This window comes from Nycticebus coucang, chromosome 17 (assembly GCF_027406575.1).
Source record: "Nycticebus coucang isolate mNycCou1 chromosome 17, mNycCou1.pri, whole genome shotgun sequence".
In the NCBI taxonomy this organism is placed as follows: Eukaryota; Metazoa; Chordata; class Mammalia; order Primates; family Lorisidae; genus Nycticebus; species Nycticebus coucang.
In genome coordinates this window covers 62,392,823-62,420,174 of record NC_069796.1, presented here as the reverse complement: position 1 = coordinate 62,420,174, position 27,352 = coordinate 62,392,823, and the positions used below count along the sequence as shown (strand labels likewise).

General features: G+C 44.9%; 1 protein-coding gene and 1 pseudogene across 7 annotated transcripts in view; both read left to right on the top strand.

Moving 5' to 3' along the window:
* The first annotated feature begins 1,133 nt into the window (after positions 1 to 1,133).
* LOC128568474 (thioredoxin, mitochondrial-like) lies at positions 1,134 to 1,530 on the top strand (annotated as a pseudogene).
* Positions 1,531 to 13,619: 12,089 nt separating this feature from the next.
* The window catches only part of PWWP2A (PWWP domain containing 2A), a 75,690-nt gene continuing 61,957 nt past the window's right edge, over positions 13,620 to 27,352 (top strand). For 4 of the 7 annotated variants that reach the window (XM_053566167.1, XM_053566170.1, XM_053566171.1 and 1 more), the window contains exon 1: positions 13,643 to 14,318. In XM_053566167.1, coding sequence (XP_053422142.1) covers positions 13,744 to 14,318 — 575 coding nt within the window. In that variant the 5' untranslated portion in view covers positions 13,643 to 13,743. Of the gene's footprint in view, positions 14,319 to 26,171; positions 26,278 to 27,352 lie in introns of those variants that run through there. The other 3 variants (XM_053566168.1, XM_053566173.1, XM_053566169.1) reach the window with 3 other exon arrangements.

Sequence of the window (27,352 nt, the reverse complement as noted above, 5' to 3'; positions counted from 1 at the left end):
AATGATTAGTGTTTTTTGCTTATTTTTTTTAGAGACAGAGTCTCACTTGGTCACCCTGGGTAGAGTGCTCTGGCATCGTAGCTCACAGCAACCTCAAACTCTTGGACTCAAGTGGTTCTCTTGCCTCAGTCTCCTGAGTATCTGGGAATACAGGTGCCTACCACCATGCCTGGCTATTTTATTTCTTTTATTTATTTCTTTTTTTTTTTTTCTGAGACAGAGTCTCACTTTGTCACTCTCTGTAGAGTGCTATAGTGTTATAGCTCACAGCATCCTCAAACTCTTGGGCTCAAGCGATTCTTTTGCTTTAGCCTCCCAAGTAACTGGGACTACAGGAGCCTACCTGCCACAATGCCCAGCTATTTTTGGAGACAGGGTCTCGCTCTTGCTCAGGCTAGTCTGGAACTCCTGAGCTCAAGCAATCCACCCACCCACCTCAGCCTCCCAGAGTGCTGGGATTACAGATGTGAGCCACCTCACCCAGTCCAGATTAGTATTTTTTTTTTCAGGTTAGTATTTTTTTTTTTTTTAAAGATTGAATGATTTGGGACTTCAGGTGACCTGAGTATTGACTGGGATCCAGGACAGGCTAGGAGTGCCTTGGTAGGGGCAGAATGTTATGACATGTTTCAGCATAAGGAAAAATTAGAATAGAATGTACTTTCCCATGAATTTTTGGAGGGGAAAGAGTAAACTTCCTGCTTGCCAATGCAAGCAACAGGCAGAACCTTATCTGCTAGGGTCTTTCTCCCAAATAAGGAGAATGCAAACTGGGCACCTGGACAGCATCCAAAGATGTGGGTTCAATTGTCACCCTGGGTAGAATTGCCATGGTGTCACAGCTCACAGCATCCTCAAACTCTTGGGCTTACGTGATTCTCTTGCCTCAGCCTCCCAAGCAGCTGGGACTATAGGTGCCTGCCACAATACCTGGCTATTTTTGTTGTTGTTGTTGTTGTTGCAGTTGTCATTGTTCTTTTAGCTAGCCCAGGCCAGGTTCAAACCCGCCAGCCTCAATGTATGTGGCCGGCACCCTACTGACAGGGGAACTGCCCCAGAACTCCTCTAATTTTTTCTTCCTTATTTTTCTGATTAAAGTGTTTTCCAAGACAGGCAGGGAGGGCTGGGCATCTTTCCGATCGTGCTGCAGGGAGATGGCTCAGCAACTTCTCCTGAGGAGGTTTCTGGCCTCTGTCATCTGCAGGAAGCTCCCTCAGGGTGGGTGGCCACCCCTCACCTCGGGGCCCTGCAGACCTCACAGTGCAGTCTTGGTGGCCTGACAGGAATACCCAGCCCAGCCCAGACAATAGGTACCACCAAGGTCCATTTAACAACCTTTAACATCCAAGATGGACCTGACTTTCAAGACCGAGTTGTCAACAGTGAGACTCCACTGTTTGTGGATTTCCATGCACAGTGTCAGCAGTACCCACCATGCTAGCCATTAAGAATGGGGATGTGGTGGACAAGTTTGTGGGCATCAAGGATGAGGACCAGCTAGAAGCCTTCCTGAAGAAGCTGATTGGCTGACAAGCAGGGAAGAGTCCTGACTGCCTGGGACTCCCATGGTCCCAGGGAGGGATCCCCATAAAACTCACAGTCCTTCTGTGCTGGCCCTTTCTGCCACCTCTCTCTGTTTGACCCCTGTGGCCCATGTTTTGGAGACCAGCCTCCAAACACAGGAGCCACGTGTTTTTGAGCTGGCTGACTGCCAGGGTGGCTGTCAGAGGAACGGTGCTGCTGCTGGCCTGTGGACAGCGCCTTCCCACCCACTTGCTCTTGTCTGCTTCTAGGGCTTGTTTCAGTTCTCCAGGATGCTTGGGGAGAGCCCAGGGCTAGCCCACAGCGTTCCTGGTCACACAGCAACACCTTGGTCCCTCCTGATGTGAACATCTGCCTCCTAACATCTTTCTTTTCTGCTGCAGTTTTGTAAAAAGAAAAAGAAAGATTGCAACAAAAAAATAGCCGGGCGTTGTGGCAAGTGCCTGTAGTCCCAGCTACTTGGGAGGCTGAGGCAAGAGAATCACCTAAGCCCAAGAGCTGGAGGTTGCTGTGAGCTGTGACACCACGGCACTCTACCTAGGGTGACAAGGTAAGACTCTGTCTCTCAAAAAAAAAAAAAAAAACAAAGACAAAGAAAGAAAAAAGAAACCAGAACAAGTGAGAGTAATATATAATCTCTCATTTTTTGTAGGTCTGTAATAAAGAACCTTGTGATCCCTTCTTAAAAAAAAAATGTTTTCCAATGAATATATAAACATAATGAACAATTCAGACTATTCAGGGAGGACAGTGAAAAGTAAGCCTTCTTCCCTTCCTAGTTCTTAGGTTCTTGGGTATAACTATAGCTTTCTTTCATTTATTTATTTATTTATTTATAGACAGAGTTTTACTATGTTGCCCTTAATAGAGTGTCGTGGAGTCACAGCTCACAGCAACCTCAAACTCTTGGGCTTAAAACATTCTCTTGCCTCGGCCTCCCAAGTAGCTGGGACTACAGGTGCCCACCACAATGCCCAGCTATTCTTTTTGGTTTGTTTGTTTTTGAGACAGAGCTTCAAGCTAATGCACTGGATAGAGTGCTGTGGCATCACAGCTCACAGCAACCTCCAACTCCTAGGCTCAAGCGATTCTCTTGCCTTAGCCTCCCAAGTAGCTGAGAGTACAGGCACCCGCCACAATGCCTGACTATCGTTTGGTTATAGTTGTCATTGTTGTTTGGCAGGCCCAGGCTGGATTTGAACCCACCAGCTCTGGTGTATGTGGCTGGCACCTTAGCCTCTTGAACTACAGGCACCAAGCCAATGCCCTGCTATTCTTTAAGCTGGCCCAGGTTGGGTTTGAGCCCGCCAGCTTTGGTGTATGTATGTGGGGGGCGCCCTACCCACTGAGTACGGGCACTGCCCATATAGCTTTCTTTCTTTAATGCATTACATAACCTCGGCTCCCTGAATCCAGACATTTCCCTTACAGAAAGGGACTTACAGAGTCCCTTCTATGTGGTGAGCACCAGCCTAGGCATGGGGTGCCATGATGAGCACAGGGACAGTCCTGGCCCTTAGGAAGGGAGTCAATAAACAAGTAAGACATGTGTATAATTTTTTTTTTCTCAGAGACAAGGTCTTACTCTGCTACCTAGACTGGAGTACAGAGGTCCCATCATATGTCACTACAGCCTTGACCTCCTGGCCTGAAGTGATCCTCCTGCCTCAGCTCCCAAAGTGCTAGGATTACGACATGAGCCACTGCACCTGGGATGCATGTGCATAATTATTTAACTGTAATTGTGAAAAGTGCCATCAAGGAACATTACAAGGCACTTTGAAGGCGTATAACCTCCCTGACCAAGGAAATGACCCTTCAGCTAGGGCCTAAAGTATAGGTAGGTCTTATGAAAACCAGAGGGAAAGGTAGCCCAGCATTGTGGCAGGCGCCTGTAGTCCCAGCTACTTGGGAAGCTGAGGTAAGAGAATTGCTTAAGCCCAAGGGTTTAAGGTTGCTGTGAGCTGTGACTCCATGGCTACCGAGGGCAACATAATGAGACTCTATCTTAAAAAAAAACGAGGGAAAGGGTTTCCTGCCACTGGTAACAGCATATACAAAGGCCCTGCAAACAGGAAAGATTGAAGGAAGGAAAGTGTGGCTGCACAGAGCAAAAGGGAAACATGAGGTGAAATTCAAAAGTAGGCAAGGTTGGTTCACTCAACAATCTGGAAACTCCAGCAACTGCCCTAAAAACATTCAGAGTTGTTACCTGAACAGGGCCCTCTGCAAATTGCTTTGGAGGAATTAGAGTAATTTCAGAAGTTACTTTTTTTTTTTCGTCGCCTTCAGTAGAGTGCTGTGGCATCACAGCTCACAGCAACCATCAGTTCTTGGGCTTAGGTAATTCTCTTGCCTCAGCCTCCCGAGTAGCTCGGACTACAGGCACCCCCCACAACACCCGGCTATTTTTGTTGTTGTTGCAGTTTGGCTGGGGCTGGGTTTGAACTCGCCACCCTCGGTATATGGGGCTGGCACCCTACTCACTGAGCCACAGGAGCCGCCCTCAGAAGTTACTTTAAAATGATAAAATGTAAGCCAAGCCCCATGGCTCACATCTGTAATCCTGGCATTCTGGGAGGCCTAGGCAGAAGGACTGCTTGATCTCTGAAGCTGGAGATGAGACTGAGTAAGAACAAGACCCCATCTCGACTAAAAACAGAAAAATTATCTGGCCATTGTGGTGGGCACCTGTAGTCCCAGCTACTCTGGAGGCTAAGTCAGGAGGACTACTTGAACCAAGGAGTTTGAGGTTGCTGTGAGCTATCATGCCATGGCATTCTACCCAGGGTAACAAAGTGAGACTCTGTCAAAAAACTAAAATAATAGGCCAGGTGCAGTGGCTCATGCCTGTAATCCTAGCACTCTAGAAGGCAGGTGGATTGCCTGAGCTCATGAATTCAAGACCAGCCTGACCCAAAGCAAGACCCCCTCTCCATCTCTAATAAAAATAGAAAAACTGAGGCAAGAGAATCACTTGAGCCCAAGAGTTGGAGGTTGCTGTGAGCTATGATGCCACAGCTCTCTACCCAGGGTGACAGCTTGAGATTCTGTCTCAAACAAAAAAAATAAATTAGGGCGGCACCTGTGGCTCAAAGGAGTAGGGTGCCGGCCCCATATACTGGAGGTGGTGGGTTCAGGGCCCCGGCCAAAAACTGCAAAAAAAAAAAAAAATGAAAAATTAGCTGGGCATTGTGGTGGGCACCTGTAATCCCAACTACTCTGGAGGCTGAGACAGGAGGACTGCTTGAACCAAGGTATTTGAGGTTGCTGGGAGCTATCATGCCACGACACTCTACCCACTCTAGGATTATAGGTGTGAGCCACCACCCCCAACCTATTATTTAGGGGGGTTTTTGTTTCTTTCTTTTTTTTTTTTTTTTGAGGCAAATTCTCAAGCTTTCACCCTGTATAGAGTGCTATGGCGTCACAGTTCACAGTAACCTCAAACTCTCAGGCTTAAGTGATTCTCTTGCCTCAGCCTCCCAAGTAACTGGGACTATAGGCACTGCCACAACACCCAGCTACTTTTTTGTTGCATTTGTCATTGTTGTTTAGCAGGCTCAGGCTGGGTTTGAACCCTCTAGCTTTGGTGTATGTGGCCAGTGCCTTATGGACTAAGCTACGGGTGCCACCCTATTATTTAGTTTTTTGACAGTCTCACTCTGTGACCTTCAGTAAAGTGCTATGGCATCGTAACTTACAGCAACCTCAGACTCTTGGATCAAGAAATTCTCTTGCCTCAGCCTCCCATGTAGCTAGGACTACAGGTGCCCCACAATGCCCGGCTATTTTTAGAGACGGGAGTCTCTCTCTGGCTCAGGCTGGTCTCCAACTCCTGAGCTCAGGGGATCCACCAGCCTCGTCCTCCCGGAGTGCTAGGATGGCAGGCATAAACCACTGCGTGCAAACAATCCCTATGCTTTGCTCAGTTTATTCCAATGGTAACTATCACAACCAGGATACTGACATTGATACAATCCTCTCATTTATTTAGATGTCCCCAGTTTTCCTTGCATTCTTTTGTATGTGTTTGTGTATATATGTGAGTGTACTCATCCTACACAATTTTATCACCTACATAGATTCAGTCAAAATACAGAACACTTAGATGAGGCATCCTCAAACTTTTTAAACAGGGGGCCAATTCACTGTCCCTCAGACCATTGGAGGGCCGGACTATAGTTAAAAAAAAAAAAAAAACTATGAAAAAAAACTATGAACAAATTCCTATGCACACTGCACATATCTTATTTTGAAGTAAAAAACAAAATGGGGGGCGGCTCCTGTGGCTCAGTCGGTAGGGCGCCAGCCCCATATACCGAGGGTGGCGGGTTCAAACCCGGCCCTGGCCAAACTGCAACCAAAAAATAGCCGGGCGTTGTGGCAGGCGCCTGTAGTCCCAGCTACTCGGGAGGCTGAGGCAAGAGAATCGCTTAAGCCCAGGAGTTGGAGGTTGCTGTGAGGACACGCAACAACCTCCACAGGTTGAGGAGGTTGAGGCCTCAGCATTCTACTGAGGGCCATAAAGCGAGACTCTTGTCTCTACAAAAAAAAAAAAAAAAAAATGGGAACAAATACAATTCACACCTCTTCATGTGGCCTGCGGGCCGCAGTTTGAGGACACCTGACTTAGACACTTCCATACTGCTAAAATCCCTTGTGTTACCCTTTTATTTTTTCTTTAAAAAAAAATTATTATTTTTTTTTTTTTTTGTGGTTTTTGGCCTGGGCTGGGTTTGAACCGGCCACCTCTGGCATATGGGACCGGCGCCCTACTCCTTGAGCCACAGGGGCCGCCCAAAAAAAAATTATTTTTTTTTTTTGGGCGGCGCCTGTGGCTCAGTCGGTAGGGCGCCGGCCCCATATACCGAGGGTGGAGGGTTCAAACCTGGCCCCTGCCAAATTGCAACCAAAAAATAGCCGGGCGTTGTGGTGGGTGCCTTAGTCCCAGCTACTTGGGAGGCTGAGGCAAGAGAATCGCCTAAGCCCAAGAGCTGGAGGTTGCTGTGAGCTGTGATGCCACAGCACTCTACCGAGGGCGACAAAGTGAAACTCTGTCTCAAAAAAAAAAAAAAAAAAGAACTGAATATTTAGGTGTCAGCCACCTAATAATATTTTGTGTTAGACACTAAAATAAGCAAAGGAACAACTGGGGTAACACTAGATAGCTGTCTGGGAGGGAATGGCTCTGAAGTGAACCCTTAGACCAGTGCTTGAGCCCAGATCCTGAGTGCTTGGCTCAGAAGTTATTCCGGGTGAACAAAATGACCTTCACACTCCTACCCAGGCCTCCAGACCCTTGAAAAGGATAATATGAAAAGTTACTGCCGGCAGCACCTCTGGTTTAGTGAGTAGGGCACTGGCCCCATATATTGAGGGTGGTGAGTTTGAACCTGGCCTCACTCAAACTGCAACAAAAAAATAGCCAGGCATTGTGGTGGGCGCCTGTAGTCCAGCTACTCGGGAGGTTGAGGCAAGAGAATTGCCTAAGCCCAGGAGTTGGAGGTTGCTGTAAGCTGTGACACTATGGCAGTCTACCGAGGGCAACAAAGTGAGACTCTGTCTCTAAAAAAAGAAAAAAAAAAGAAAATCATTACTGCCTTATATGCATGGTCTAATTTAATGTTAACTTCATAGCCACCATTTGCTGTGGTAGAAATGATTATTATTATTCCCATATTACAGATTAGGAAATCAAGACAGAAAAAAACTGTGATGACACAGAAACAATTCTATTTTTTTTCCATAGGTACCTGTCCTATGAATAGGGAATGCTATCAAAATGATCTTGAGGCTTGGCGCCTATAGCACAGTGGTTAGGGCACTGGCCACATGCACCAAGGGTGGCAGGTTCAAACCTGGCCCAGGCCTGCTAAAACAACAAAGACAACTGCAATAAAAAATATCCAGGTTGGGCGGCACCTGTGGCTCAAGGAGTAGGGCGCCATTCCCATATGCCCGAGGTGGCGGGTTCAAACCCAGCCCCGGCCAAAAACCACAAAAAAAAAAAAAAATATCCAGGCGTTGTGGCCGGTGCCTGTAGTCTTAGCTACTTGGGAGGCTAAGGCAAGAGAATCACTTAAACCCCAGAGTTTGAGGTTGCTGTGAGCTGTGATGCCAGAGCACTCTACTGAGGACGACATAGTGAGAATCAGTCTCAAAAAAAAAATGATCTTGAGTTTATATTCCATTTTTAAGGTCTCACTGTACTGCCCAGGCTAGGAGTGCAGTGGCTGTGTGATACCACTACTGATCAGCACCGGAGTTTTGACTGGCTCTGTTTCTGATGCGCATCAGTTCACCTCACTTTAGGAAAGCTGCTGGTCCCTTGCTCCTAGAAGGTCACCAGACTGATGCCAAATTTAGTGCTGACACCTCATCAGCAAAGTGCACTATTGCTCAGAACTTCTGGGCTCAAGCCATCCTCCTGTATCAGCCTTCCAAGTAGCTGGAAATACTGGTGCGTGACACAGTGCCTGGCTGTAGTTTATTTATTTATTTATTTATTTATTATATTTTGAGACATAGTCTCAGTTTGTCGCCCTCGGTAGAGTACCGTGTTGTTACAGCTCACAGCAACTTTAAACTCTTGGGCTTAAGCTATGCTCTTGCCTCAGCCTCCCAAGTAACTGGGACTAGGCGCCTGCCACTGTGCCCAGCTATTTTTAGAGATGGGGGTCTCACTCTTGCTCAGGCTGGTCTCAAACTCTTGACCTCAAGCAATACACCCACCACTGAGCCTGGCCTCCTAGCTAACACCTTGATTGCAGCCTGATAAGAGACCCTGAAACACAGGACCCAATTAAATCATTCCAGGATTTCTGACCCACAAACACTAGAACAAATTTATGGGTTGTTAAGACGGGAAGATACTAGCAGTAGCTTACACTAATACAAATTTACCAATAGAAAAGTACACATAAATGCACATCTTGTTGAATTTTAAAAAGCTACACATACCTGTGTAACTAGTACCCAGATCAAGAACAGAAATTATCGGAGTCCCAGAAAGCACTATTCATATTCTCTTTTAGTCATTAGTTATACTGCTCTCCCATCCCTGCCAAGAGTAGCCCCTCTCCTGACTTCAAAAAGCATAAATTTGTCTTGCTTATATTTGTACTATACGTAAATGAGATCACACAATACATACAAAATAGCTTTTTAGCAGATTCTCAGAAAGATCCCTTGATAAACTGACAACCACTGACACTCATCCACAGGTAATGATAGATATATTTGTCAGTAGTTATCCGTCATAATTTTGGTCTTGGAGCAGGTGATCAGATTGTAGAAAAGAAATATTAGTTACCTAGACAAGAGGAACAATTTATTTAGCCTCCATGGTTTGACAGCCATGTTCCTCATGTTATCATGTAAACTTGATCATGTTATCAATTTAAACTTGATTTCCTGGCCAGGCATGGTGGCTCACATCTGTAATACCAACACTTGGGAGGGCCAGGAGGGCCCTTGAGCTCATGAGTTTGAGACCAGCCTGAGCAAATGCAAGACCCTGTCTCTAAAAAATAGCTGGGTGTTGTGGCGGGTGCCTGTAGTCCCAGCTACTTGGGAGTCTTGAGGTTGCTGTGAGCTAAGGCACCATTGCACTCTACTGAAGGTGACCAAGTGAGACTCTGTCTCAACAAAAACAAAAAATAAAAAAAACTTGATTTTCTGATAGACCATGACCACTAAGCCATATTTAGCCCAATTTTTTCTCTCTATAGACCAGCTTTTACTTAGTCTCTCACAAATTTAGTTACAGGGAATTAGCACCCCTTAGGTATGATCAATCCCAGATGCAATAAGCCTGAGTTTCTGGACCTATGATCAACAATTATTGATATATATGTATATATATGTATTTTTATACATATATACATTATATATATATATATATATATATATATTTTTTTTTATAGAGACAGAGTCTCACTTATTGCCCTTGGTAGAGTGCTGTGGCATCACAGCTCACAGCAACCTCTAACTCCTGGGCTTAGGTGATTCTCTTGCCTCAGCCTCCTAAGTAGCTGGGACTATAAGTGGCCGCCACAAGGCCCGGCTATTTTTTTTTTTTTGTTGTTGTTGTTGCAATTTGGCCGGGGCCGGGTTTGAACCCACCACCCTCAGTATATGGGGCCAGTGCCCCACCCACTGAGCCACAGGTGCCACCCAATTATTGACCTATATTTAACTCTGATTGAAGCCTGGAATGTGGTGGCTCATGCCTATCATCCTAGCACTCTGGGAGGCCAAGACTAGATGATCCCTTGGGCTCAGAAGTTCAAGAACAGCCTAAGCAAGAGTGAAACCCCCATCTCTACTAAAAATACAAAAATTGTCCAATTTTTCTGCTGGGTACTGATAGTCCCAGCTACTCTGGAGGCTGAGGCAGGAGGATCACTTGAACCCAGGAGTTTGAGGTTGCTGGGAGCTAGGCTGATACCAGGCACTGTACCCTGGACAACATAATGAGACTTGGTCTCAAAAAAAAATAAAAACAAAAACAAAACCCCTTAAAACTGGTTCGGTGCCCATAGCACAGTGATTATGGCATCAGCCACATACACTGAGGCTGGCGGGTTCAAACCTGGCCCGGGCCAGCTAAACAATGACAACTGCAACAAAAAATAGCCAGGTGTTGTGGTGGGTACCTGTAGTCCCAGCTACTTGGGAGGCTGAGGCATGAGAATCGCTTAACCCCAAGAGTTGGAGGTTGCTGTAAGCTGTGATGTCATGGCACTCTACTGAGGGCAACATAGTGAGACTCTTGTCTCAAAAAAAAAAATTAAAAAACCCCCCTCAAAACTGAGCCAAAGGTGGTACACTCCCTATGTACTACTGTACTACTGTACATAGGGAGTCAGTAGAAGCTCGAGTGGCAGGTTGAAAATCGTGGTTTATGAAGGTAAGTTGGTAAATGACTGCAAGGGGTACTGGTAATCCCACTGCAGGATCAAGTGTAGTTTTCTCTCTGAGGGCGATTATATAATGTGGGACCTCAGTGTCTAGGAATTTCATGGATCGTATGTTGTGTTGATTATGGTGATCTATGGGCAAAGTGTCATGGTGAAAATCCTGTAAAGTAGGATCCATATCTGCTAATGGCAGGCATCTATCCTGCAGGAGATAACGTCATTGAATGAATGAATTAGCAAAACAGTCATGAACTTGGGAGGACCTGGCTTAGATAGGATCTGCTGCTAGTTGGCTATGTGTCTATAAAAATCATTTTTTTTTTTTTTTTTCAGTTTGGCTGGGGCCTGGTTGGAACCCGCCACCCTTAGTGTATGGGGCTGGCTCCCCACTCACTGAGCCACAGGTGCCTACAAAATCTTTTTTTTTTGAGACACAGTCTTACTATGTCATCCTCCGTGGAGTGTTGTAGCATCACAGCTTACAGCAACCTCATATTCCTGGGATTAAGCGATTTTTCTTGCCTCAGCCTCCTAAGTAGTTGGGACTATAGGCGTCTGCCACAACACCCGGCTATGTTTTTTGTTGCAGTTGTCATTGTTTAGCAGGCCTGGGCGGGGTTTGAACCTGCTAGCCCTGGTATATGTGGGCCGGGCCCTAACCACTGACCTAAGGGCGCCGAGCCTCAATAAAAATCTTTAACCTAGCTTGGGCTCAGTTTCCTCATCTGTAAAAGAGGAAGAAGACTGAATCCACAGGATTTTTTTTTTTTTTGTGATTTTTGGCCGGGGCTTGGTTTGGACCCACCATCTCCAGCATATGGGACTGGCACCCTACTCCTTGAGCCACAGGTACCACCCCAGAACCCACAGGATTTTAAATGGCAGCTTATGGGAAAATCTCTGGTAGAAGGTGAACACAAAGTATATTCATTTCCTTCTGTTCTTCTGAAATGAGATTATGGAACTCCCTTAACTAGGATTTCCCATTGGCCTTTCCCCAAGAGCTCCCTGGCTTAAACTAGACAGAGCATACAGTAATATTTCCTTATTGCCATTTTCAGTTTTTTTTTTTCATGAAAAACTGGAATTCGGACTATGCAACTTATCATTTGAGTGACCTTGGACATCCTCGTCATGCCTCAAAATTTTAATCTATAACGTGATATAAAATGAGTATAGGCAGTGTTCAGTGGGTAGGATGCCAGCCACATACACCAAGGCACCAAGGCTGGTGAGTTTTAACCCAGCCTGGCCAGCTAAAAAAACAATGACAATTGCAAAAAAAAAAAAAAAAAGAAAAAAGAAAAAAAGCTGGGCATTGTGGCAGGTGCCTGTAGTACCAGCTGCTTGGGAGGCTGAGGCAGGAGAATCACTTAAGTCTAAGAGTTTGAGGTTGCTGTGAGCTGGGACACCACAGCACTCTACCCAGGGAGATAGCTTGAGACTCTGTCTCAAAAAATAAATAAATTGGGCAGTGCCTGTGGCTCAGTGAGTAGGGCGCTGGCCCCATATACGGAGGGTGGTGGGTTCAAACCCAGCCCTGGCTGAACTGCAAAAATAAAAAAAAAATAGCCTGACGTTGTGGGGGGCACCTTTAGTCCCAGATACTCTGGAGATTGATGCAAGAGAATCGCCTAAGCCCAGGAACTGGAGGTTGCTGTGAGCTGTGATGCTACAGCACCCTACCAAGGGTGATAAAGTGAGACTCTGTCTCTACCAAAAAAAAAATAATAATAATAATTAAAAAATAAAAAAGCTAAAATGAGTATAATAGTAGTACCCATCTTATTAATAATTAAATGAGATGACATACCATTGTGTTTGTACTAGTGTCTGGTACATAATACTGAAAAAATTGCTAACTGTAATTATTTTGAAAAATTTTTTGGTGGGTATGGAGATGGGGTTTCACTATGCTGCCCATGGTGGTCTCAAATTCCTGGCCTCCAGCTATCTTCTTGTCTCACACTCGCAAAGTATTGGGATTACAGGTGTGAGCCATTATGCCTGCACTTTTTTTTAAAATTTAAATTAGAATTTTATTTTTACTCCTCTTAATGCTAGCATCTTTTCTCCCCACTCTCCTGTAGGCATTCTCTGTACCTATCATTTCTTCCAGAGGAAAGGCTGACTCTGAGGTGCCATTTGAGAGAAATGAGTTCAACAAATTCTTCTAGAGATAACAAAGCAGGACATTTGAAGTGGGAGTTGAGAAGGAGAGGCATCCGGTCCCTGAAAAGATAAATCTTTAGTGTGGTAACATAGGAGAGGACAGGAAAGAAAAAGGCTTAAGAGCGAAGCAGATGTGTCCACTTTCCAGAGGATTTGGAGAATAAGCAGTGTTCACAAAGCAGTCAGTAGTCTCAGGACCTCTCTCTGGAACATTCTTCAGCTTAATCCAGTGTGGATAGTGTCTCTCCTCTTTCATTAGCCTTTTTTTTTCTTTTTTTGAGATAAGTAGGTGCTTTGTTCCTAGAAAGTGGAGAGAAGTCAAGGAAAACACCGCTTGTGCGGAGGACGGAGTGACTGCCATGAGGTTATGGACATCATCCAATCCCCAGCATCTAGTACAGTGATTAGCACAGCAAGCATCTAATAGTGACTACCACAGCAGGCACTCAAGAAGTGTGTGCAGGATTATATTTCAAACTTCAGTTGTCTTTCCCAAAGGAGCTTGTCGTGCCCACACGCGGCCACAAGAAGGTTTGTGCTTAGAAATAACATTTATTATAGGGATCTCTACGCAGGGATTCTTGGGAAGTCTTTCCCCTCTCATTACCTTGTTACTCCTCCCCTCGGTCGCCTTTGAAAGAACTGGTCCGCCACGTGATTCCCTCCTTTCTCCCGCCTTCGAAGACCTGGCTGATAACGGGCAGGAACGTAGACCAATCATAGAACGCTATTTTCTCTTCCAGCTAATAGAAAGAGGCGGCAAGTATGTGGCTCCTCTTTTGTGACTTCCCCCGCCCCCTTTGAGCCCGCCCTCCAGCTCCTCCTGTTGGAGTAGACATTTGACAACTCATCTGGCCAATGAGAAGTTTCTACTCTCCGTGGACGGGACGAACTGACTAGATGATAGACGCCCTCTCCTGGCCAATGGAGGATCACAAGTGCGGGAGGGGTATAGAACGGAACCAACGGCGCGGTGCCAATAACGAGCATCAGGGAAAGGGCGGGACAAAAGTGTCCGCGGGAGGGAGGGGAAGGCTTGGGGAACCAAGCAGCAGCGCCGCCGCCGCTGCAGCCGGAGTTGGAGGAGAGAGAAGCCAAGAAGAAAATGGCGGCTGTAGCTGCAGAGGCGGCAGCGACTGCGGCGTCCCCCGGGGAGGGGGGCGCCGGCGAGGCCGAGCCCGAGATGGAGCCCATCCCCGGCAGCGAGGCTGGTACTGACCCCCTCCCGGTCACCGCCACTGAAGCGTCTGTGCCGGATGGCGATGCCGACGGACAGCAGTCTGCTCCTCAGGCCGATGAGCCGCCACTCCCGCCGCCGGCGGGGGAGCTCGCCGGCACCCCAGAGGCGGCTGGGCCGGAGCTGGAGGCTGAAGAGAAGCTGCCCGTTCGGGTGGCGGAGTCGATGGCAGCTGCGCCTCAGGAAGGGCCCAAACTTCCACCTTCTCCTGCACCGCTGCTGGAGCAGTCCCCGGCTCCGGAGGAACGCGAGGAGACGCCGCTGTCTCACCCCGCAGCACTGGCGCTCGTGCCGCCAGCGGGCGGGGACTCGACGGTGTCGCAATTGATTCCGGGCTCCGAGGTGCGAGTCACACTGGACCACATCATTGAGGACGCGCTTGTCGTGTCGTTCCGCCTCGGGGAGAAGCTCTTCTCCGGGGTCCTCATGGATCTGTCCAAAAGGTACCGCGCCCGCCCCTAGCACTCTTAGCTCAGTCCCAAGGAAGGGAGCGAGCCCGACTGGCCCGTTCACCGTCGGCTCTTGGTTCTCCAGGGCCCCGCCGCCTGCACCGCTCTCTGGTCCTGCACGGCGCGTGGCGCGCGCTCCGAGTGGGGCAGGCGTGCAAGGCCGAGAGAGGGCGGTCCCTGCCCCAGGTGGGCGCCTCCGGGGACAGGTGTGCTACCGGGTGGAAGGACGCGGGTGCAGATGGGTTCGTCATTCTCATTCCCCCACGTCTGGCTTCTTTCTGCAACCTGCCCCCGGCTTACCCATAGTGGGTTGGGTGGGTTAATGCTAAATGCAGTTGGATGTTTGCAGAGAATGGGGTGCTGAGTGGGGTAGATGGCTTATGAGGCACTTGCCTGTCCTCAAATTAACCTTTAACTTTTGCAGGGTTTAGCAGGGTTGAGAATGGGGTGTGTACATTAGGGTTCCCGAAAGGTTACCTGACACCCCTTACTGGGGGACGAGCATTTGTAAAAATTAATCTTTTACAGTTATTCTTACTGTTAGAAGTAATTTCCGTTAGAGTAAGGGAAAAAAGGGAATATAGAACTGTTCGATAGGAAAGCACATTTTGCTTATTTTTTTATTTTTAGAGACAGAATGTCATTTTTGTCGCCCTCGGTAGAGTGCTGTGGCGACACAGCTCACAGCAATCTCCAGCTCTTGGGCTTAGCCGATTCTCTTGCCTCAGCCTCCCAAGTAGCTGGGACTACAAGGCGTCCGCCACAACGCTCGGCTATTTTTTTGTTGCAGTTTGGGGGGCCGCGTTCTAACCTCGGTATGTGGGGCCGGCCCGCTACTCACTGAGCCACAGGCGCCACCCCACATTTTGCTTATTTTAATGGTAGGTTTAAAGCAGTAAGTTTAAAGAAGAGATTGGACATGTATATATATATTTTTTTTAAGTTTTAAAAGCAAGGTGGTGTAGCATAAAAGTGTTAACATTTCGGGTGGCGCCTGTGGCTCAAAAGGGTAGGGCATCGGCCCCATATGCTGGAGGTGGCGGGTTCAAACCCAGCCCCGGCCAGAAACTGCATAAAAATAAAATAAAATAAAATAAGTGTTCAAATTTCAATTTATGTATTAAGGACAAGAAGGTTGAGTTCATCTACAAACCTGTGTTAACCACATTTTCCTTTTTTTTTTTGACTTAAACTGTTTATGGATACTGCTTTAAACAGGTAAAGGAGATAATCTAGTCTATTTAAGTTAATCTTTCTATTCTCTTCTTTTGCAGACATGAAGTGCAGAGACTCCCATTCACAGCTCTCCATTCTGTTTCCTTCAACAGCACACACTCTGATGGTATCTCACCAATTTGGAAATGGCTTATTAGGGTTTTATTTTTAACTCTCTGCCTTGCCCTCCCATCAAGAGCAAGAATCCTTTCCCATGTTGGGGGAACAAACCATTTACATTCATGTGGAAGTCTGATGTTTGGTGGCAAAAGATGATAGCTTTTACAGTACTCTATACATTGTTTAATTTCAAGTTTTTTTTTTTTTGAGACAGAGCCTCAAGCTGTCGCTCTGGGTAGAGTGCCGTGGCATCACAGCTCACACAACCTCCAACACCTGGGCTCAAGCGATTCTCCTGCCTCCACCTCCCAAGTAGCTGGGACTACAGGCGCCTGCCACAACGTCAGGTTATTTTTTGGTTGCAGCTGTCATTGTTTGGTGGGCTGGGCTGGATTTGAACCCACCAGCTCAGGTGTATGTGGCTGGCGCCTTACCCGCTTGAGCCACAGGCGCTGAGCTTCAAGTTTTTTTTTTTTTTTTTTAAGAATTTTGGGTTAGAATTTTTGTACTTTTGTTTTTATAGTTAGAAAGCAGAGTAAGACAAGTGTCCTTTCCATTGATGTGAGAGAGACACTCAGTAGTGTGTATGCTATTGAATCAAACAGAAAAGAAGGCTAGTGATTGTGTGAGAATCTGGATTTCAAATCTGCAAAAGGAAGGTTGAGAAAGGTAAGACAATTTTGAAAATGGAATGCATCGTGCTTTTCTATTTTGAGGTGCTCGATGTGTCAGGGTTTTTTTCTTGTTTTTTAAAATTTTCTTTGGAAGAGAATTGTAATTCTGAGTTTTGGTCTGTTTTGCTAATAGTGCTTCTTATAAATAGCAGTTTCTTTTGTTGGAGGAGCTATTCCTAACAAACCATTTCTTTTTTTTTTTTTTTTTTTTTTTTGTGATTTTTGGTCAGGCCTGAGTTTGAACCTGCCACCTCCGGCATATGGGACTGGCGCCTTACTCCTTGAGCCACAGGCGCTGCCCCCTAACAAACCTTTTATGCTTCAAGTTTTGACATGAAAGGATCCTATTATAGTTTTTTTTTTTTTTGAGACAGAGTCTCACTTGGTCACCTTCGGTAGAGTGCCATAGCATCACAGCTCACAGCAACCTCAAACTCTTGGGCTTTAGCAATTCTCTTGCCTCAGCTTCCTAAGTAGCTGGGACTATAGGTGCCCACCACAATGCCTGGCTGTTTTTTTTTTTTTAGAGACAGCTCTCTGCTCTTGATGGGGCAAGTCTCCAATCTGTGAGCTCAGGCAGTCTACCTGCCTTGGCCTCCCAGAGTGCTGGGATTACAGGCGTGAGTGAGGTGTCGCCTGGCCAGCCAGTATATTTTGTAAGCTCTCTTACGTAGTTTTGGAGTTAATGGATGGACCCAGGAGAACTTTTTATAGACCTGGCCAAGGCTGTGACTATGTTCATCAGTGGCTGTAAAATAAAAACCTCTAAGTAAAAATAAGAAGAGCTTTCTACTGAGTGCTTATTAGGTGGCCCGCATTTTACCTCATGCCTAGGGCCAGTGCTATTTTTAATTTATGTAGGAGAAAAGTGAAGTTCATTTAATTTGGCTAGTTAGCTTGTAAATGGCAGAATAAAGATTTAAATTCAGGTTGATCTGAATGTAAAACCTATGCTTTTTTCTATTTTTGTATTAGAAAGTTAGTTGGATCAATAAGTTTTATTTTAGGCAGGAAGTAAGAATTGTACATTATATATATATAACATATATATATATTTTTGAGACAGAGCCTCAAACTGTCGCTCTGTGTAGAGTGCTGTGGCATCACAGCTCACAGCAACCTCCTATTCCTGGGCTTAAGCGATTCTCTTGCCTCAGCCTCCCAAGTAGCTGGGACTACAGGCGCTGCCACAATACCTGGCTATTTTTTGGTTGTAGTTGTCATTGTTGTTTGGCAGCCCCAGGCTGGATTTGAACCCGTCAGCTCTGGTGTATGTGGCTGGCGCCTTAGCCGCTTGAGCTACAGGTGCTGAGCCATGGACATATGTTTTTGAGACAGTCTCACTTTGTCACCTGTGGTGGAGTGTCGTGGCATCTGTCACAGCTCACAAGAACCTCAAACTCTTGGGCTCAAGTGATTCTCTTGCCTCAGCCTCCCGAGTAGCTGGGACTATAGGCGCCCATCACAATGCCTAGCTATTTTTAGAGATGAGGTCTTGCTCTGGCTCAGGCTGGTCTCAAACTTGTGAGCTCAGGTGATCCTCCTGCCTTTGCCTCCCAGTGTGCTAGGATTATAGGCGTGAGCCACCATGCCTGGCCCCAAGAATTGTATATTTCTGAAGTTAGTGCTTATCTTGATTTCAGTGGCTATTTGGGATAATATGAGGATATGGGTAATTGAAGCCAAGCAGATTATTAAGTCAATAAAGACTATGGAAATGGCTCTGGTCTCTATTTCCTTAGCTGAATTTTGGGGAACATATGGTAAGTTTTGGTTCCTGCCTGTCCAGTGGAATAGGAAAGAATTAACATTGGGAGAGTAAATACATCAGTGGATGTATGCTTTTCTTTATTCTTCGAAAGAGCTAGTTATTGCTTTAATTAATTTCTGCTATATTTCATTACTGACATTATGCATGGTGCAGAATTATGTTTTCAAGATGAAAGAGTTGTCCATCATATGGAAAAGATGGTTGATTCTAGAACACAGGATTAATATGTGGGTATGGATGACTAGTCTCCTTTTGTGAGCATTCAAAATTCTTCACTTCCCTGTCATTGTATTATTTTTTTGCCTTATTTTCAGAGTTTGGTTGAATAACACATTTTTGAGAAAAAGTCTTCTTGTGAGAAAAAGGAGCTGGACACATGTAACTCAAGAAAGAAAAGAAAGTGGTACTAAATAGTAGATTATTGACCTGGACAGTTTCAGGGTACCTGGGTTCTGAGTTCTAATACCTATACTGACCTTTTCCCATTAGCACTGGGACTTTGAGCAATTCACTGCCTGTGGGCTTTAGTCTCTCTCAATCTTATGGGGCTAACTTATTTGACATTATACTATATATATGTCAAGTGAATAAAGTAACCAGGTGGGCTGATTTTCCTATACCATCCTGGTTTGATTGCTGCTACTTCCTTTGGCTCATAAATGATATGATCACTTGAGGGTATTTTGAGTTTCTGGTTAAAAAGAGGTTTTGTGGCTTGGTGCCTGTAGCTCAAGTGGCTAAGGTGCCAGCCACATACACCATAGCTGGCGGGTTCGAATTCAGCCAGGGCCTGCCAAACAACGACAACTACAACCAAACAGTAGCTGCGCATTGTGGCGGGCACCTGTAGTTCCAGCTACTTGGGAGGCTGAGGCAAGAGAATCGCTTAAGCCCAAAGGGATTGAGGTTGCTGTGAGCTGTGATGCCTTGGTGCTCTACCTAGAGCGACAGCTTGAGATTCTGTCTCAAAAAAAAAAAAACAAAAAACTGTTCATTATTCTTCACATCTTAAAAATTATGAAGCTACTTTGAAGTCCTCAAAAATCTCCATCAATTTATTTTTATTTTTTATTATATTTTTTTACTGAGACAGAGTCTCACTTTGTTGCCCTAGGTAGAGTGCTGTGGCATTGCAGCTCACAGCAACCTCAACCTCTTGGGCTCAAATGATTCTCTTGCCTCAGCCTCCTGAGTAGCTGGGACTACAGGTGCCTGCCACAATGCCCAGATATTTTTTTGTTTCTTTGGCAGGCCTGGGCTGGGTTCGAACCCACGGCCCTGGTGCATATGGCCGACGCAGCTACAGGTGCCACCTCAGTCAATTTTTTGATGACCTGACATGAAATAAGTATCCATAAATTAAATGTTTGCGCTTAAAAAATGCTAGTACATTTTAATTTTTGTGGTACATGTGTATTAAAGATCATAGCTAATTGTACTTTCAAGTTGATCTTTTTACAAATATTGACTATATATGTGAGGGTGCTGTTGCATTAAAAAGAATTGAGATGATTTCTTTAAATTTCAGATTTCACACACAAAAAATTCAGATTTCACTAAGTTCTTAAAACAGTTTGTAGAAAATTTGTTTTTTAAGGAAATATAAATCAAGACAATGATTTCTTTTCTTTACAGAGACCATGAAACGTATGGTGCAATAGCCCTACTTTGGGTGGGAAAAATACACAGCCATTCTGGTGAAGCAGTGAGTAGTGGTACTAGTAGATTATAATAAAGCATCCAGGTTGAGAATTTAGGTCCTCAAGTAGTATGCTTGAATGATTGTGTTGAAGACCGGACGTGGTAGCTTACACTTATGATCCTAGCACTCTGGGAGGCCAAGGTGGGTAGATTGCTTGTGCTCATGAGTTTGAGATCAGCCTGAGCAAAAGCAAGACCCCATCACTATTAAAAATAGAAAAACTGAGGCAAGAGGATTGCTTGCGCCCAAATTGGAGGTTGCTGTGAGCTATGACACTACAGCATTCTGCCCAGGGTGATAGCTTGAGACTCTGTCTCAAAAAAAAAAACAAAAGACAAAAGAATGATTATGTTGATTTAATATTTAAAACACTCAATTTTTGTTGATTATTCTGTTTGTATTCCCAAGGGTCAATAAAGGGTTCTCACGGAAAGATAAACAGTAGGGTCAATTGCTGATCACTTTCTGACTCACACCTGTAGAATGCCCACTACTATACAGTACTGTTTTAGAGTGAGCTCTTCCATTGCTTGTTCCATCAGTAATGACGTCTTTATTTTATTTTATTTTTTCAGGCAGAGCCTCAAGTTGTCGCCCTCGGTAGAGTGCTTTGGCATCACAGCTCACAGCTACCTCCAACTCCTGGGCTTAAGCGATTCTCTTGCCTCAGGTTCCCAAGTAGCTGGGACTACAGGTGCCCGCCAAATACCCGGATATTTTTTGATTGTAGTTGTCATTGTTTGGTAGGCCTGGGCTGGATTTGAACCCTCCAATTCTGGAGTATGTGGCTGGTGCCTTAGCTTCTTGAACTATAGGCGCCGAGCCAATAATGATGTCTTTTAGAAGTTATTATTTGTTAGGTATTAAAAACTTAGTTTGAGGCTAGGCTCCCACAGATCAGTGGTTAGAACGCTGGTCCTGTGCACTGGCACTGGCAGGTTTAAACCTGGCCTGGGCCTGCTAAACAAACAAAAAATGAAAATTAAATGGCTGGGTCCAGTGGTTCACACCTGTAATTCTAGCACTCTGGGAATGGTGGGTGCCTGTAGTCCCAGCTACTTGGGAAGCTGAGGTAAGAGGATTGCTTGAGCCCAAGAGTTTGAAGTTGCTGTGAGCTGTGACGCTACAACACTCTACCAAGGACAACAAAGTGAGACTGTGTTTCAAAAAGAAAAATAATAAAATAATTTTGTAAGTAGATTTTACATACTAAATAACTAGATGTGTTGTATGCAAACTATGCCAGGTGTGTTTTATTAAACTTAAGGTTTCTAATGAAACCAGTACTATTTTAATGTAAAGCTCTTGATGAAACCAGGTCTTCTCTTCCTAAGTTTAGCTTTTTTTTTTTTTTTTTTTGAGACAGAGCCTGAAGCTGTTGCCCTGGGTAGAATGCTGTGGTATCACAGCTCACAGCAACCTCCAACTCCTGGGCTTAAGCAACTCTCTTGCCTTATCCTCCCAAGTAGCTGGGACTATAGGCGCCTGCCACAACACCTGGCTATTTTTTGGTTGCAGTTGTCATTGTTGTTTTTTGGCAGGCCCTGGCTTGGCTCTAACCCTCCAGCCTCAGTATATGTGGCTGGCACCCTACCCACTGAGCTACAGGTGCCGAGCCCAATATAAAATGTTTTTACTAAACACATTTGGGCAGTGTTCCCCAGAACAAATGTGGGTAGATGTCTGAGCTCTGCTGCACCAGTTTACATTTTAAACATTGTGATTCTTTCTATGATGTAGATCATTCTTGGACCATGTTTGGAGATAACTGATGTTTAGGGAGTAGTTTGCCAAAATAGTAGAAAGATAAATTTGTTAAACCTGTTAAAACTGTTAAACTGTTTTAAAAGTTACTGGTAAATTTAGAATGGGACATAATTTGCAAATTAAACAGTGAATTTGCAATTAGGGATAAGCAACTTTGGTGACAGATCCATATCCTTATAGAAATTGTAATTATTTTTACAAAAATGGTTTCTTAAATCTGGTTGCTCACTTCAGATTTAACTAGTTCATAATTTCATCTCTTTCCTTTGAACCAGTTTTATGTAGTCACCTTACTATAGAATACTGGTGTTTGGCTCGGCACCCATAGCACAGTGGTTACAGCACCAGCCATGTACACTAAGGCTGGCGGGTTTGAATCCAGCCTGGGCCAGCTACACAATACTAACTGCAATAAAAATAGCCAGGCATTGTGTCAGGAGCCTGTAGTCCCAGCTAGTTGGGAGGCTGAGGCAAGAGAATCGTTTAAGCCTGAGAGTTTGAGGTTGCTGTGAGCTGTGATGCCATAGCACTCTACTGAGGGTGACTCAGGGAGACTGTCTCAAAAAAAAAAAAAAAAGAGAATAGTGGATTTATTTTTATTTTTATTTTTTTGAGACAGAGTCTTAACTTTGTCATCCTTGGTAGAGTGCAGTGGTGTCATATCTCACAGAAACCTCAGACTCCTGGGCTCAAACGATTCTTTTGCCTCAGCCTCCCAAATAGCTGGGACTATAGGCACCTGCCACAGCACCTGGCTATTTTTAGAGGCAGGGTCTTGCTCTTGCTCAGGCGGGTCTTGAACCTGTGAGCTCAGGCCATCTGCTGGCCTTGGCTTCCTAGAGTGCTGGGATTACAGGTGTGAGCCACTGCTGCGGGCGGGCCAGTTTTTGTCCTTTTAAAACTCATATTCATTAAAATACTTACTTTCTTTTTTTTTTTTTTTTTTTGTTGAGACAGGGTCCCACCCTATGCCCCTGAGCAGAGTGCAGTGGGCGTGGTAGCTCACCACAACCTCAGACTCGGGCTGCGGGCACCCCGCTGCCTCAGCCTCCGGAAGCCGCTGGGATTACAGGCGCTCGCCGCGGCGCCCGGCTGGGTTTTTCCATTTTTTTCACGAGTCGGGGTCTCACTGTCGCTCAGGCGAGTCTCGAACTCCTGAGCTCAAGCGATTCTCCCTCCTCAGCCTCCCACAGTGCTGGGAAAATACTTACTTTCACTCTGCATATTCCTAACATCTAAGAAGCTTGACAAGCTCTACTTTATTTAATAGCTACTATGTATTTTCCATTTGTATGCCAGCCTTGTGCCCAGTACTTTGTATACATTGTTTCAGTTAAATCTGGAAAATCTATAGCTGGGCATTGTGGTGGGTGCCGGTAGTCCCAGGTACTTGGGAGGCTGAGGCAAGAGAATCGCTTAAGCCCAAGAGTTTGAGGTTGCTGTGAGCTGTGATGCCACAGTACTCTACCAAGGGCAACTCTGTCTCAAAAAAAAAAAAAAAATAGGGTGGCTCAGTGGGTAGGGTGCCAGCCCCATATTCTGAGGGTAGCGGGTTCAAACCTGGCCCCGGCCAAACTGCAACTAAAAAAATAGCCGGGCATTGTGCCGGGCGCCTGTTGTCCCAGCTACTTGGGAGGCTGAGGCAAGAGAATCGTTTAAGCCCAGGAGTTGGAGGTTGCTGTGAGCTATGACACCACGGCACTCAACCCAGGGTGACAGATTGAGGCTCTGTCTCAAAAAAAAAAAAAAAAATCTGGAAAATCAAATTAAGTAATTCTGTTAATCCCCATACCATAGATAAAGCCACTAAGGCTTAGAGATTAAGTAAATTGCCTAAAATTATAAGGTATATTTGGGATGTTCCCCCCCACCGAGACAGAACCTCAAGCTGTCACCCTGGGTAGAGTACTATGACATCACAGCTCACAGCAACCTCAAACTCTTAGGCTTAAATGATTCTCCTGCCTCCGCCTTCCAAGTAGCTGGGACCACAGGCGCCCGCCACAACACCCAGCTATTTTTTGGTTGCCGCCATCGTTGTTGTTTGGTAGGCCCGGGCTGGATTCGAACCCGCCAGCTCAGGTGTGTGTGGCTGGCGCCTTAGCCGCTTGAGCCACAGGTGCCCAGACTAGGATGTGTTTTTGAATGATACACAGTTCTCTCTCTCTCAATTTTCTTTCTTTTTTTTTGCAGTTTTTGGCTGGGGCTGAATTTGAACCCGCCACCTCCGGCATATGGGGGCTGTGCCCTACTCCTTTGAGCCACAGGTGCTGCCCCTCATTTTTCTTTTTTTTTCTTTTTTGTAGAGACAAAGTCTCACTGTACTGCCCTCGGGTAGAGTGCCGTGGCGTCACACGGCTCACAGCAACCTCTAACTCTTGGGCTTACGCGATTCTCTTGCCTCAGCCTCCTAAGCAGCTGGGACTACAGGTGCCCACCACAACACCCGGCTATTTTTTTTTGTTGTTGTTGCAGTTTGGCCGGAGCTGGGTTTGAACCCGCCACCCTCGGCATATGGGGCCGGCGCCCTACTCACTGAGCCACAGGCGCTGCCCTCATTTTTCTTTTTTTAAAGTAGAGATGGGGTCTTGCTCTTGCCCAGACTGGTTTTGAACTCATGAACTCAAGCAAACCACCTACCTTGGCCTCCCAGATAGGGTTACAGGTATGAGCCACTGTGCCCAGCCTTAATTCTCTAAGATTTGAAAACAATCCTGTTTTATTCAATTTCATTTCTAACACTTTAAAAAAGGGGCTAGTCAAGTGAAGCTCTAGGAGTGGAGAAGGAACAAAGGAACTGTAATTGGTTGTGATCAATTAGTTGTAAACACCACTGCACTCGGACCACCCCAAAACAACCCTATTTATTTATTTATTTATTTATTTTTTGAGACAGGATCTCATTATGTCGCCCTTGGAAGAGTGCTGTGGTGTTACAGCTCACAGCAACCTCATACTCATGGGTTAAGCAATTCTCTTGCCTCATCCTCCCAACTAGCTGGGACTACAGGTTTTTACCACAACACTCACCTATTTTTTTGTTGCAGTTGTCATTGTTCTTTAGCTGGCCCAGGCGGGCTCTGGTGTATGTGGCCAGTGCCCTAACGATTGACCTATGGGAGGTGAGCCAACAACCTTTTTATTTTTTATTTTTTGAGACTGAGTCTCAATTGGTCACCCTTGGTACAGTGCGGTGGCGGCTTAGGTTCAAGTAATCCTCTTGCCTCTGCCTCCCAAGGCTTGGGACTACAGATGCCCTCCACAACGTCCAGCTATTTTTAGAGACGGGTTCTGTCTCTGACTCAGGCTGGTCTTGAACCTGTGAGCTCAGGCAATCTGCCTGCCTCAGTCTCCTGAGTGCTGGGATTACAGACGTGAGCCACCACGCCTGGCTCAACAACCCTATTTTAATTAAAATGTACTTAACTTATACTATTATACTTAACTTATACTATTTTGCCATTACCATTTAAGCTTATAGTTTTGGTTAGGAGTTAACCTGGTAATTAGAAATTATAGTGTGCTCTGTTCCTTGCTCACACAGTGAATAACTGTGTGGTTGCTCACACAGTGAATAACTGTTTTGACTTGGTTGGACTGGCCCTAGCAATAGTGAAATCTACTTTTTTTTAAAAAAATTTATTTCGTATTAATTTATGGGTATGAATGATTAGGTTACATTGTTTGCATTTGTTAGGTAAAGTACAAATTGCAAATCCACTTATTCATAAGAGGAAACATGAATTGTCAGCTTTGAAGCTTGTTAAGCACTGATCAGTATTCACTAACTGATGGATGACTGAATTTGAAAAGGATTTAAATACTAAAATACAATAATTTGTTAGGTAACCTATTTTTGGAATAGGAAAATAGGAATAGTGAAATAAATGTAATGTATTGCCCTTTTATAAAAGTCCATCTGTGGAGAAGTACTTAGACCTCTGAACAGTGGGTCCCATTGAACATAATACAAATAAAATATTAAAAGTGCATTGAAATTGAAATTTACCACTGCTTGTTGGTATCTTACAGCTGGGACCAAGAGAATCTTTTTTTTTTGTTTGTTTTGTTTTTTTGAGACAGAGTCTTACGCTGTGATCTAGGCCCTAGGCTAGAATGCAGGGGCATCTTCATAGCTCATTGCAACCCCCAATTCCTGGGTTTAAGCAATGTTCTTGCCTCCCAAGTAGCTGGAACAACAGATGTGTGCCACCATCGATACCTATGTTTTAAATTTTGTTTTTGCAGAGGGCTCGGCATGGTGGCTCATGCCTGTAATCCTAGCACTCTGGGAGGCCGAGGCGGGTGGATTGCCTGAACTGACAGGTTCGAGACCAGCCTGAGCCAGAGTGAGATCTTACCTCTAAAAATAGCTGGATGTTGTGGCAGGCACCTTAGTCCCAGCTACGTGGGAGGTTGAGGCAAGAGAATTGCTGGAGCCCAAGAGTTTGAGGTTGCAGTGAGCTATGACGTCACACCACTCTACTAATGGTGACAAAGTAAGACTTTTTTTTTTTTTTTTGTAGAGACTAATCTTGAACTCCTGGCATCAAGCATTCTTCCCACCTCAGCCTCTCAAAGTGCTGGGATTATAGACATGAGCCACCATGTTCAGCCTAGTGTTTTTTGTTTTTTTTTTTTTTAATCTATATTTGTTTCCATTTTTATTCATTCAGATAAGGTGTTTCAGAGGATTGTTTGAAGGTACGTGGTTGGGAACTTAAAATCTAAATTATTAGAGTTTTAAGCTGTCTTGCCCTCTGCAAAGCTACCTGTGATTATAAAAGAGACGTGAATAGACCTTTTTTTGTTAAAGATTGCTTAAATTCTTATGGTCAGAAAGATGTTCTCTGAAAAATTTTTTGTAGCCTCCTTCTCTATCTGCTAGATTTTTATAAAGTATTTCCTGTTATCTTTGTTTCATAATTGGTGCATGTTTTGTTTTTAATGTTCCTAAAGTTAACCCCTCCCTTCCCCCCACCCATCCATTTCTATGTGGGTACTATGCACATTGCCCTTGTATTACTTGGGGCTTTTAATTAAAAACATCCAATCATGTACAGTTAATCAAACAATTTGAGTATAATAACAGCTATCGTATATTGTGCCTATTTACTGTATATTAGGTCCTATGGTACTCACTTTATATATATGTATTATTTAATTTTGATGATACTCCTATGAAGTTTGTTAGCTATAATTCCAAAAATCCAAAAAGTTTTGAAAACAACTTTTTGTTTTGTTTTGTTTTTTTTTTTTTGAGACAGAGTCTCAAGCTGTTGCCCTGGGTAGTGTGGTGATGTCATAGCTCACAGCAATCTCCAACTCTTAAAATCAAGCAATCCTCTTGCCTCAGTTTTTTTTTTTTTTTTGCAGTTTTTGGCCGGGGCTGGGTTTGAACCCACCACTTCCACACCTCCATCATATGGTGCTGGTGCCCTACTCCTTTGCGCCACAGGCGCCACCCTTTTCTTTCTATTTTTAGTGGAGATGGAGTTCTTGCTTTTGCTCAGGCTGGTTTCAAGCTATCCACCTGCCTCGGTCTCCCAGGGTGCTAGGATTACAGGCATGAGCCACTGTATTCAGCTGGAAAATTGAACTTTTTATTACTTCTTGGTGATAAAACCTAACTGATTGCAGTGATGTAAGGCTATTAGATCTGTTTATCCATCCCATTTAGTGCGAATGTACTTTCATTTTACTTTACTACTAAAATATTAATATGTTTGATAATGGAATGCTTATTGTCTTTTGAAAGCCAGGAAAATTTTGGATTCTG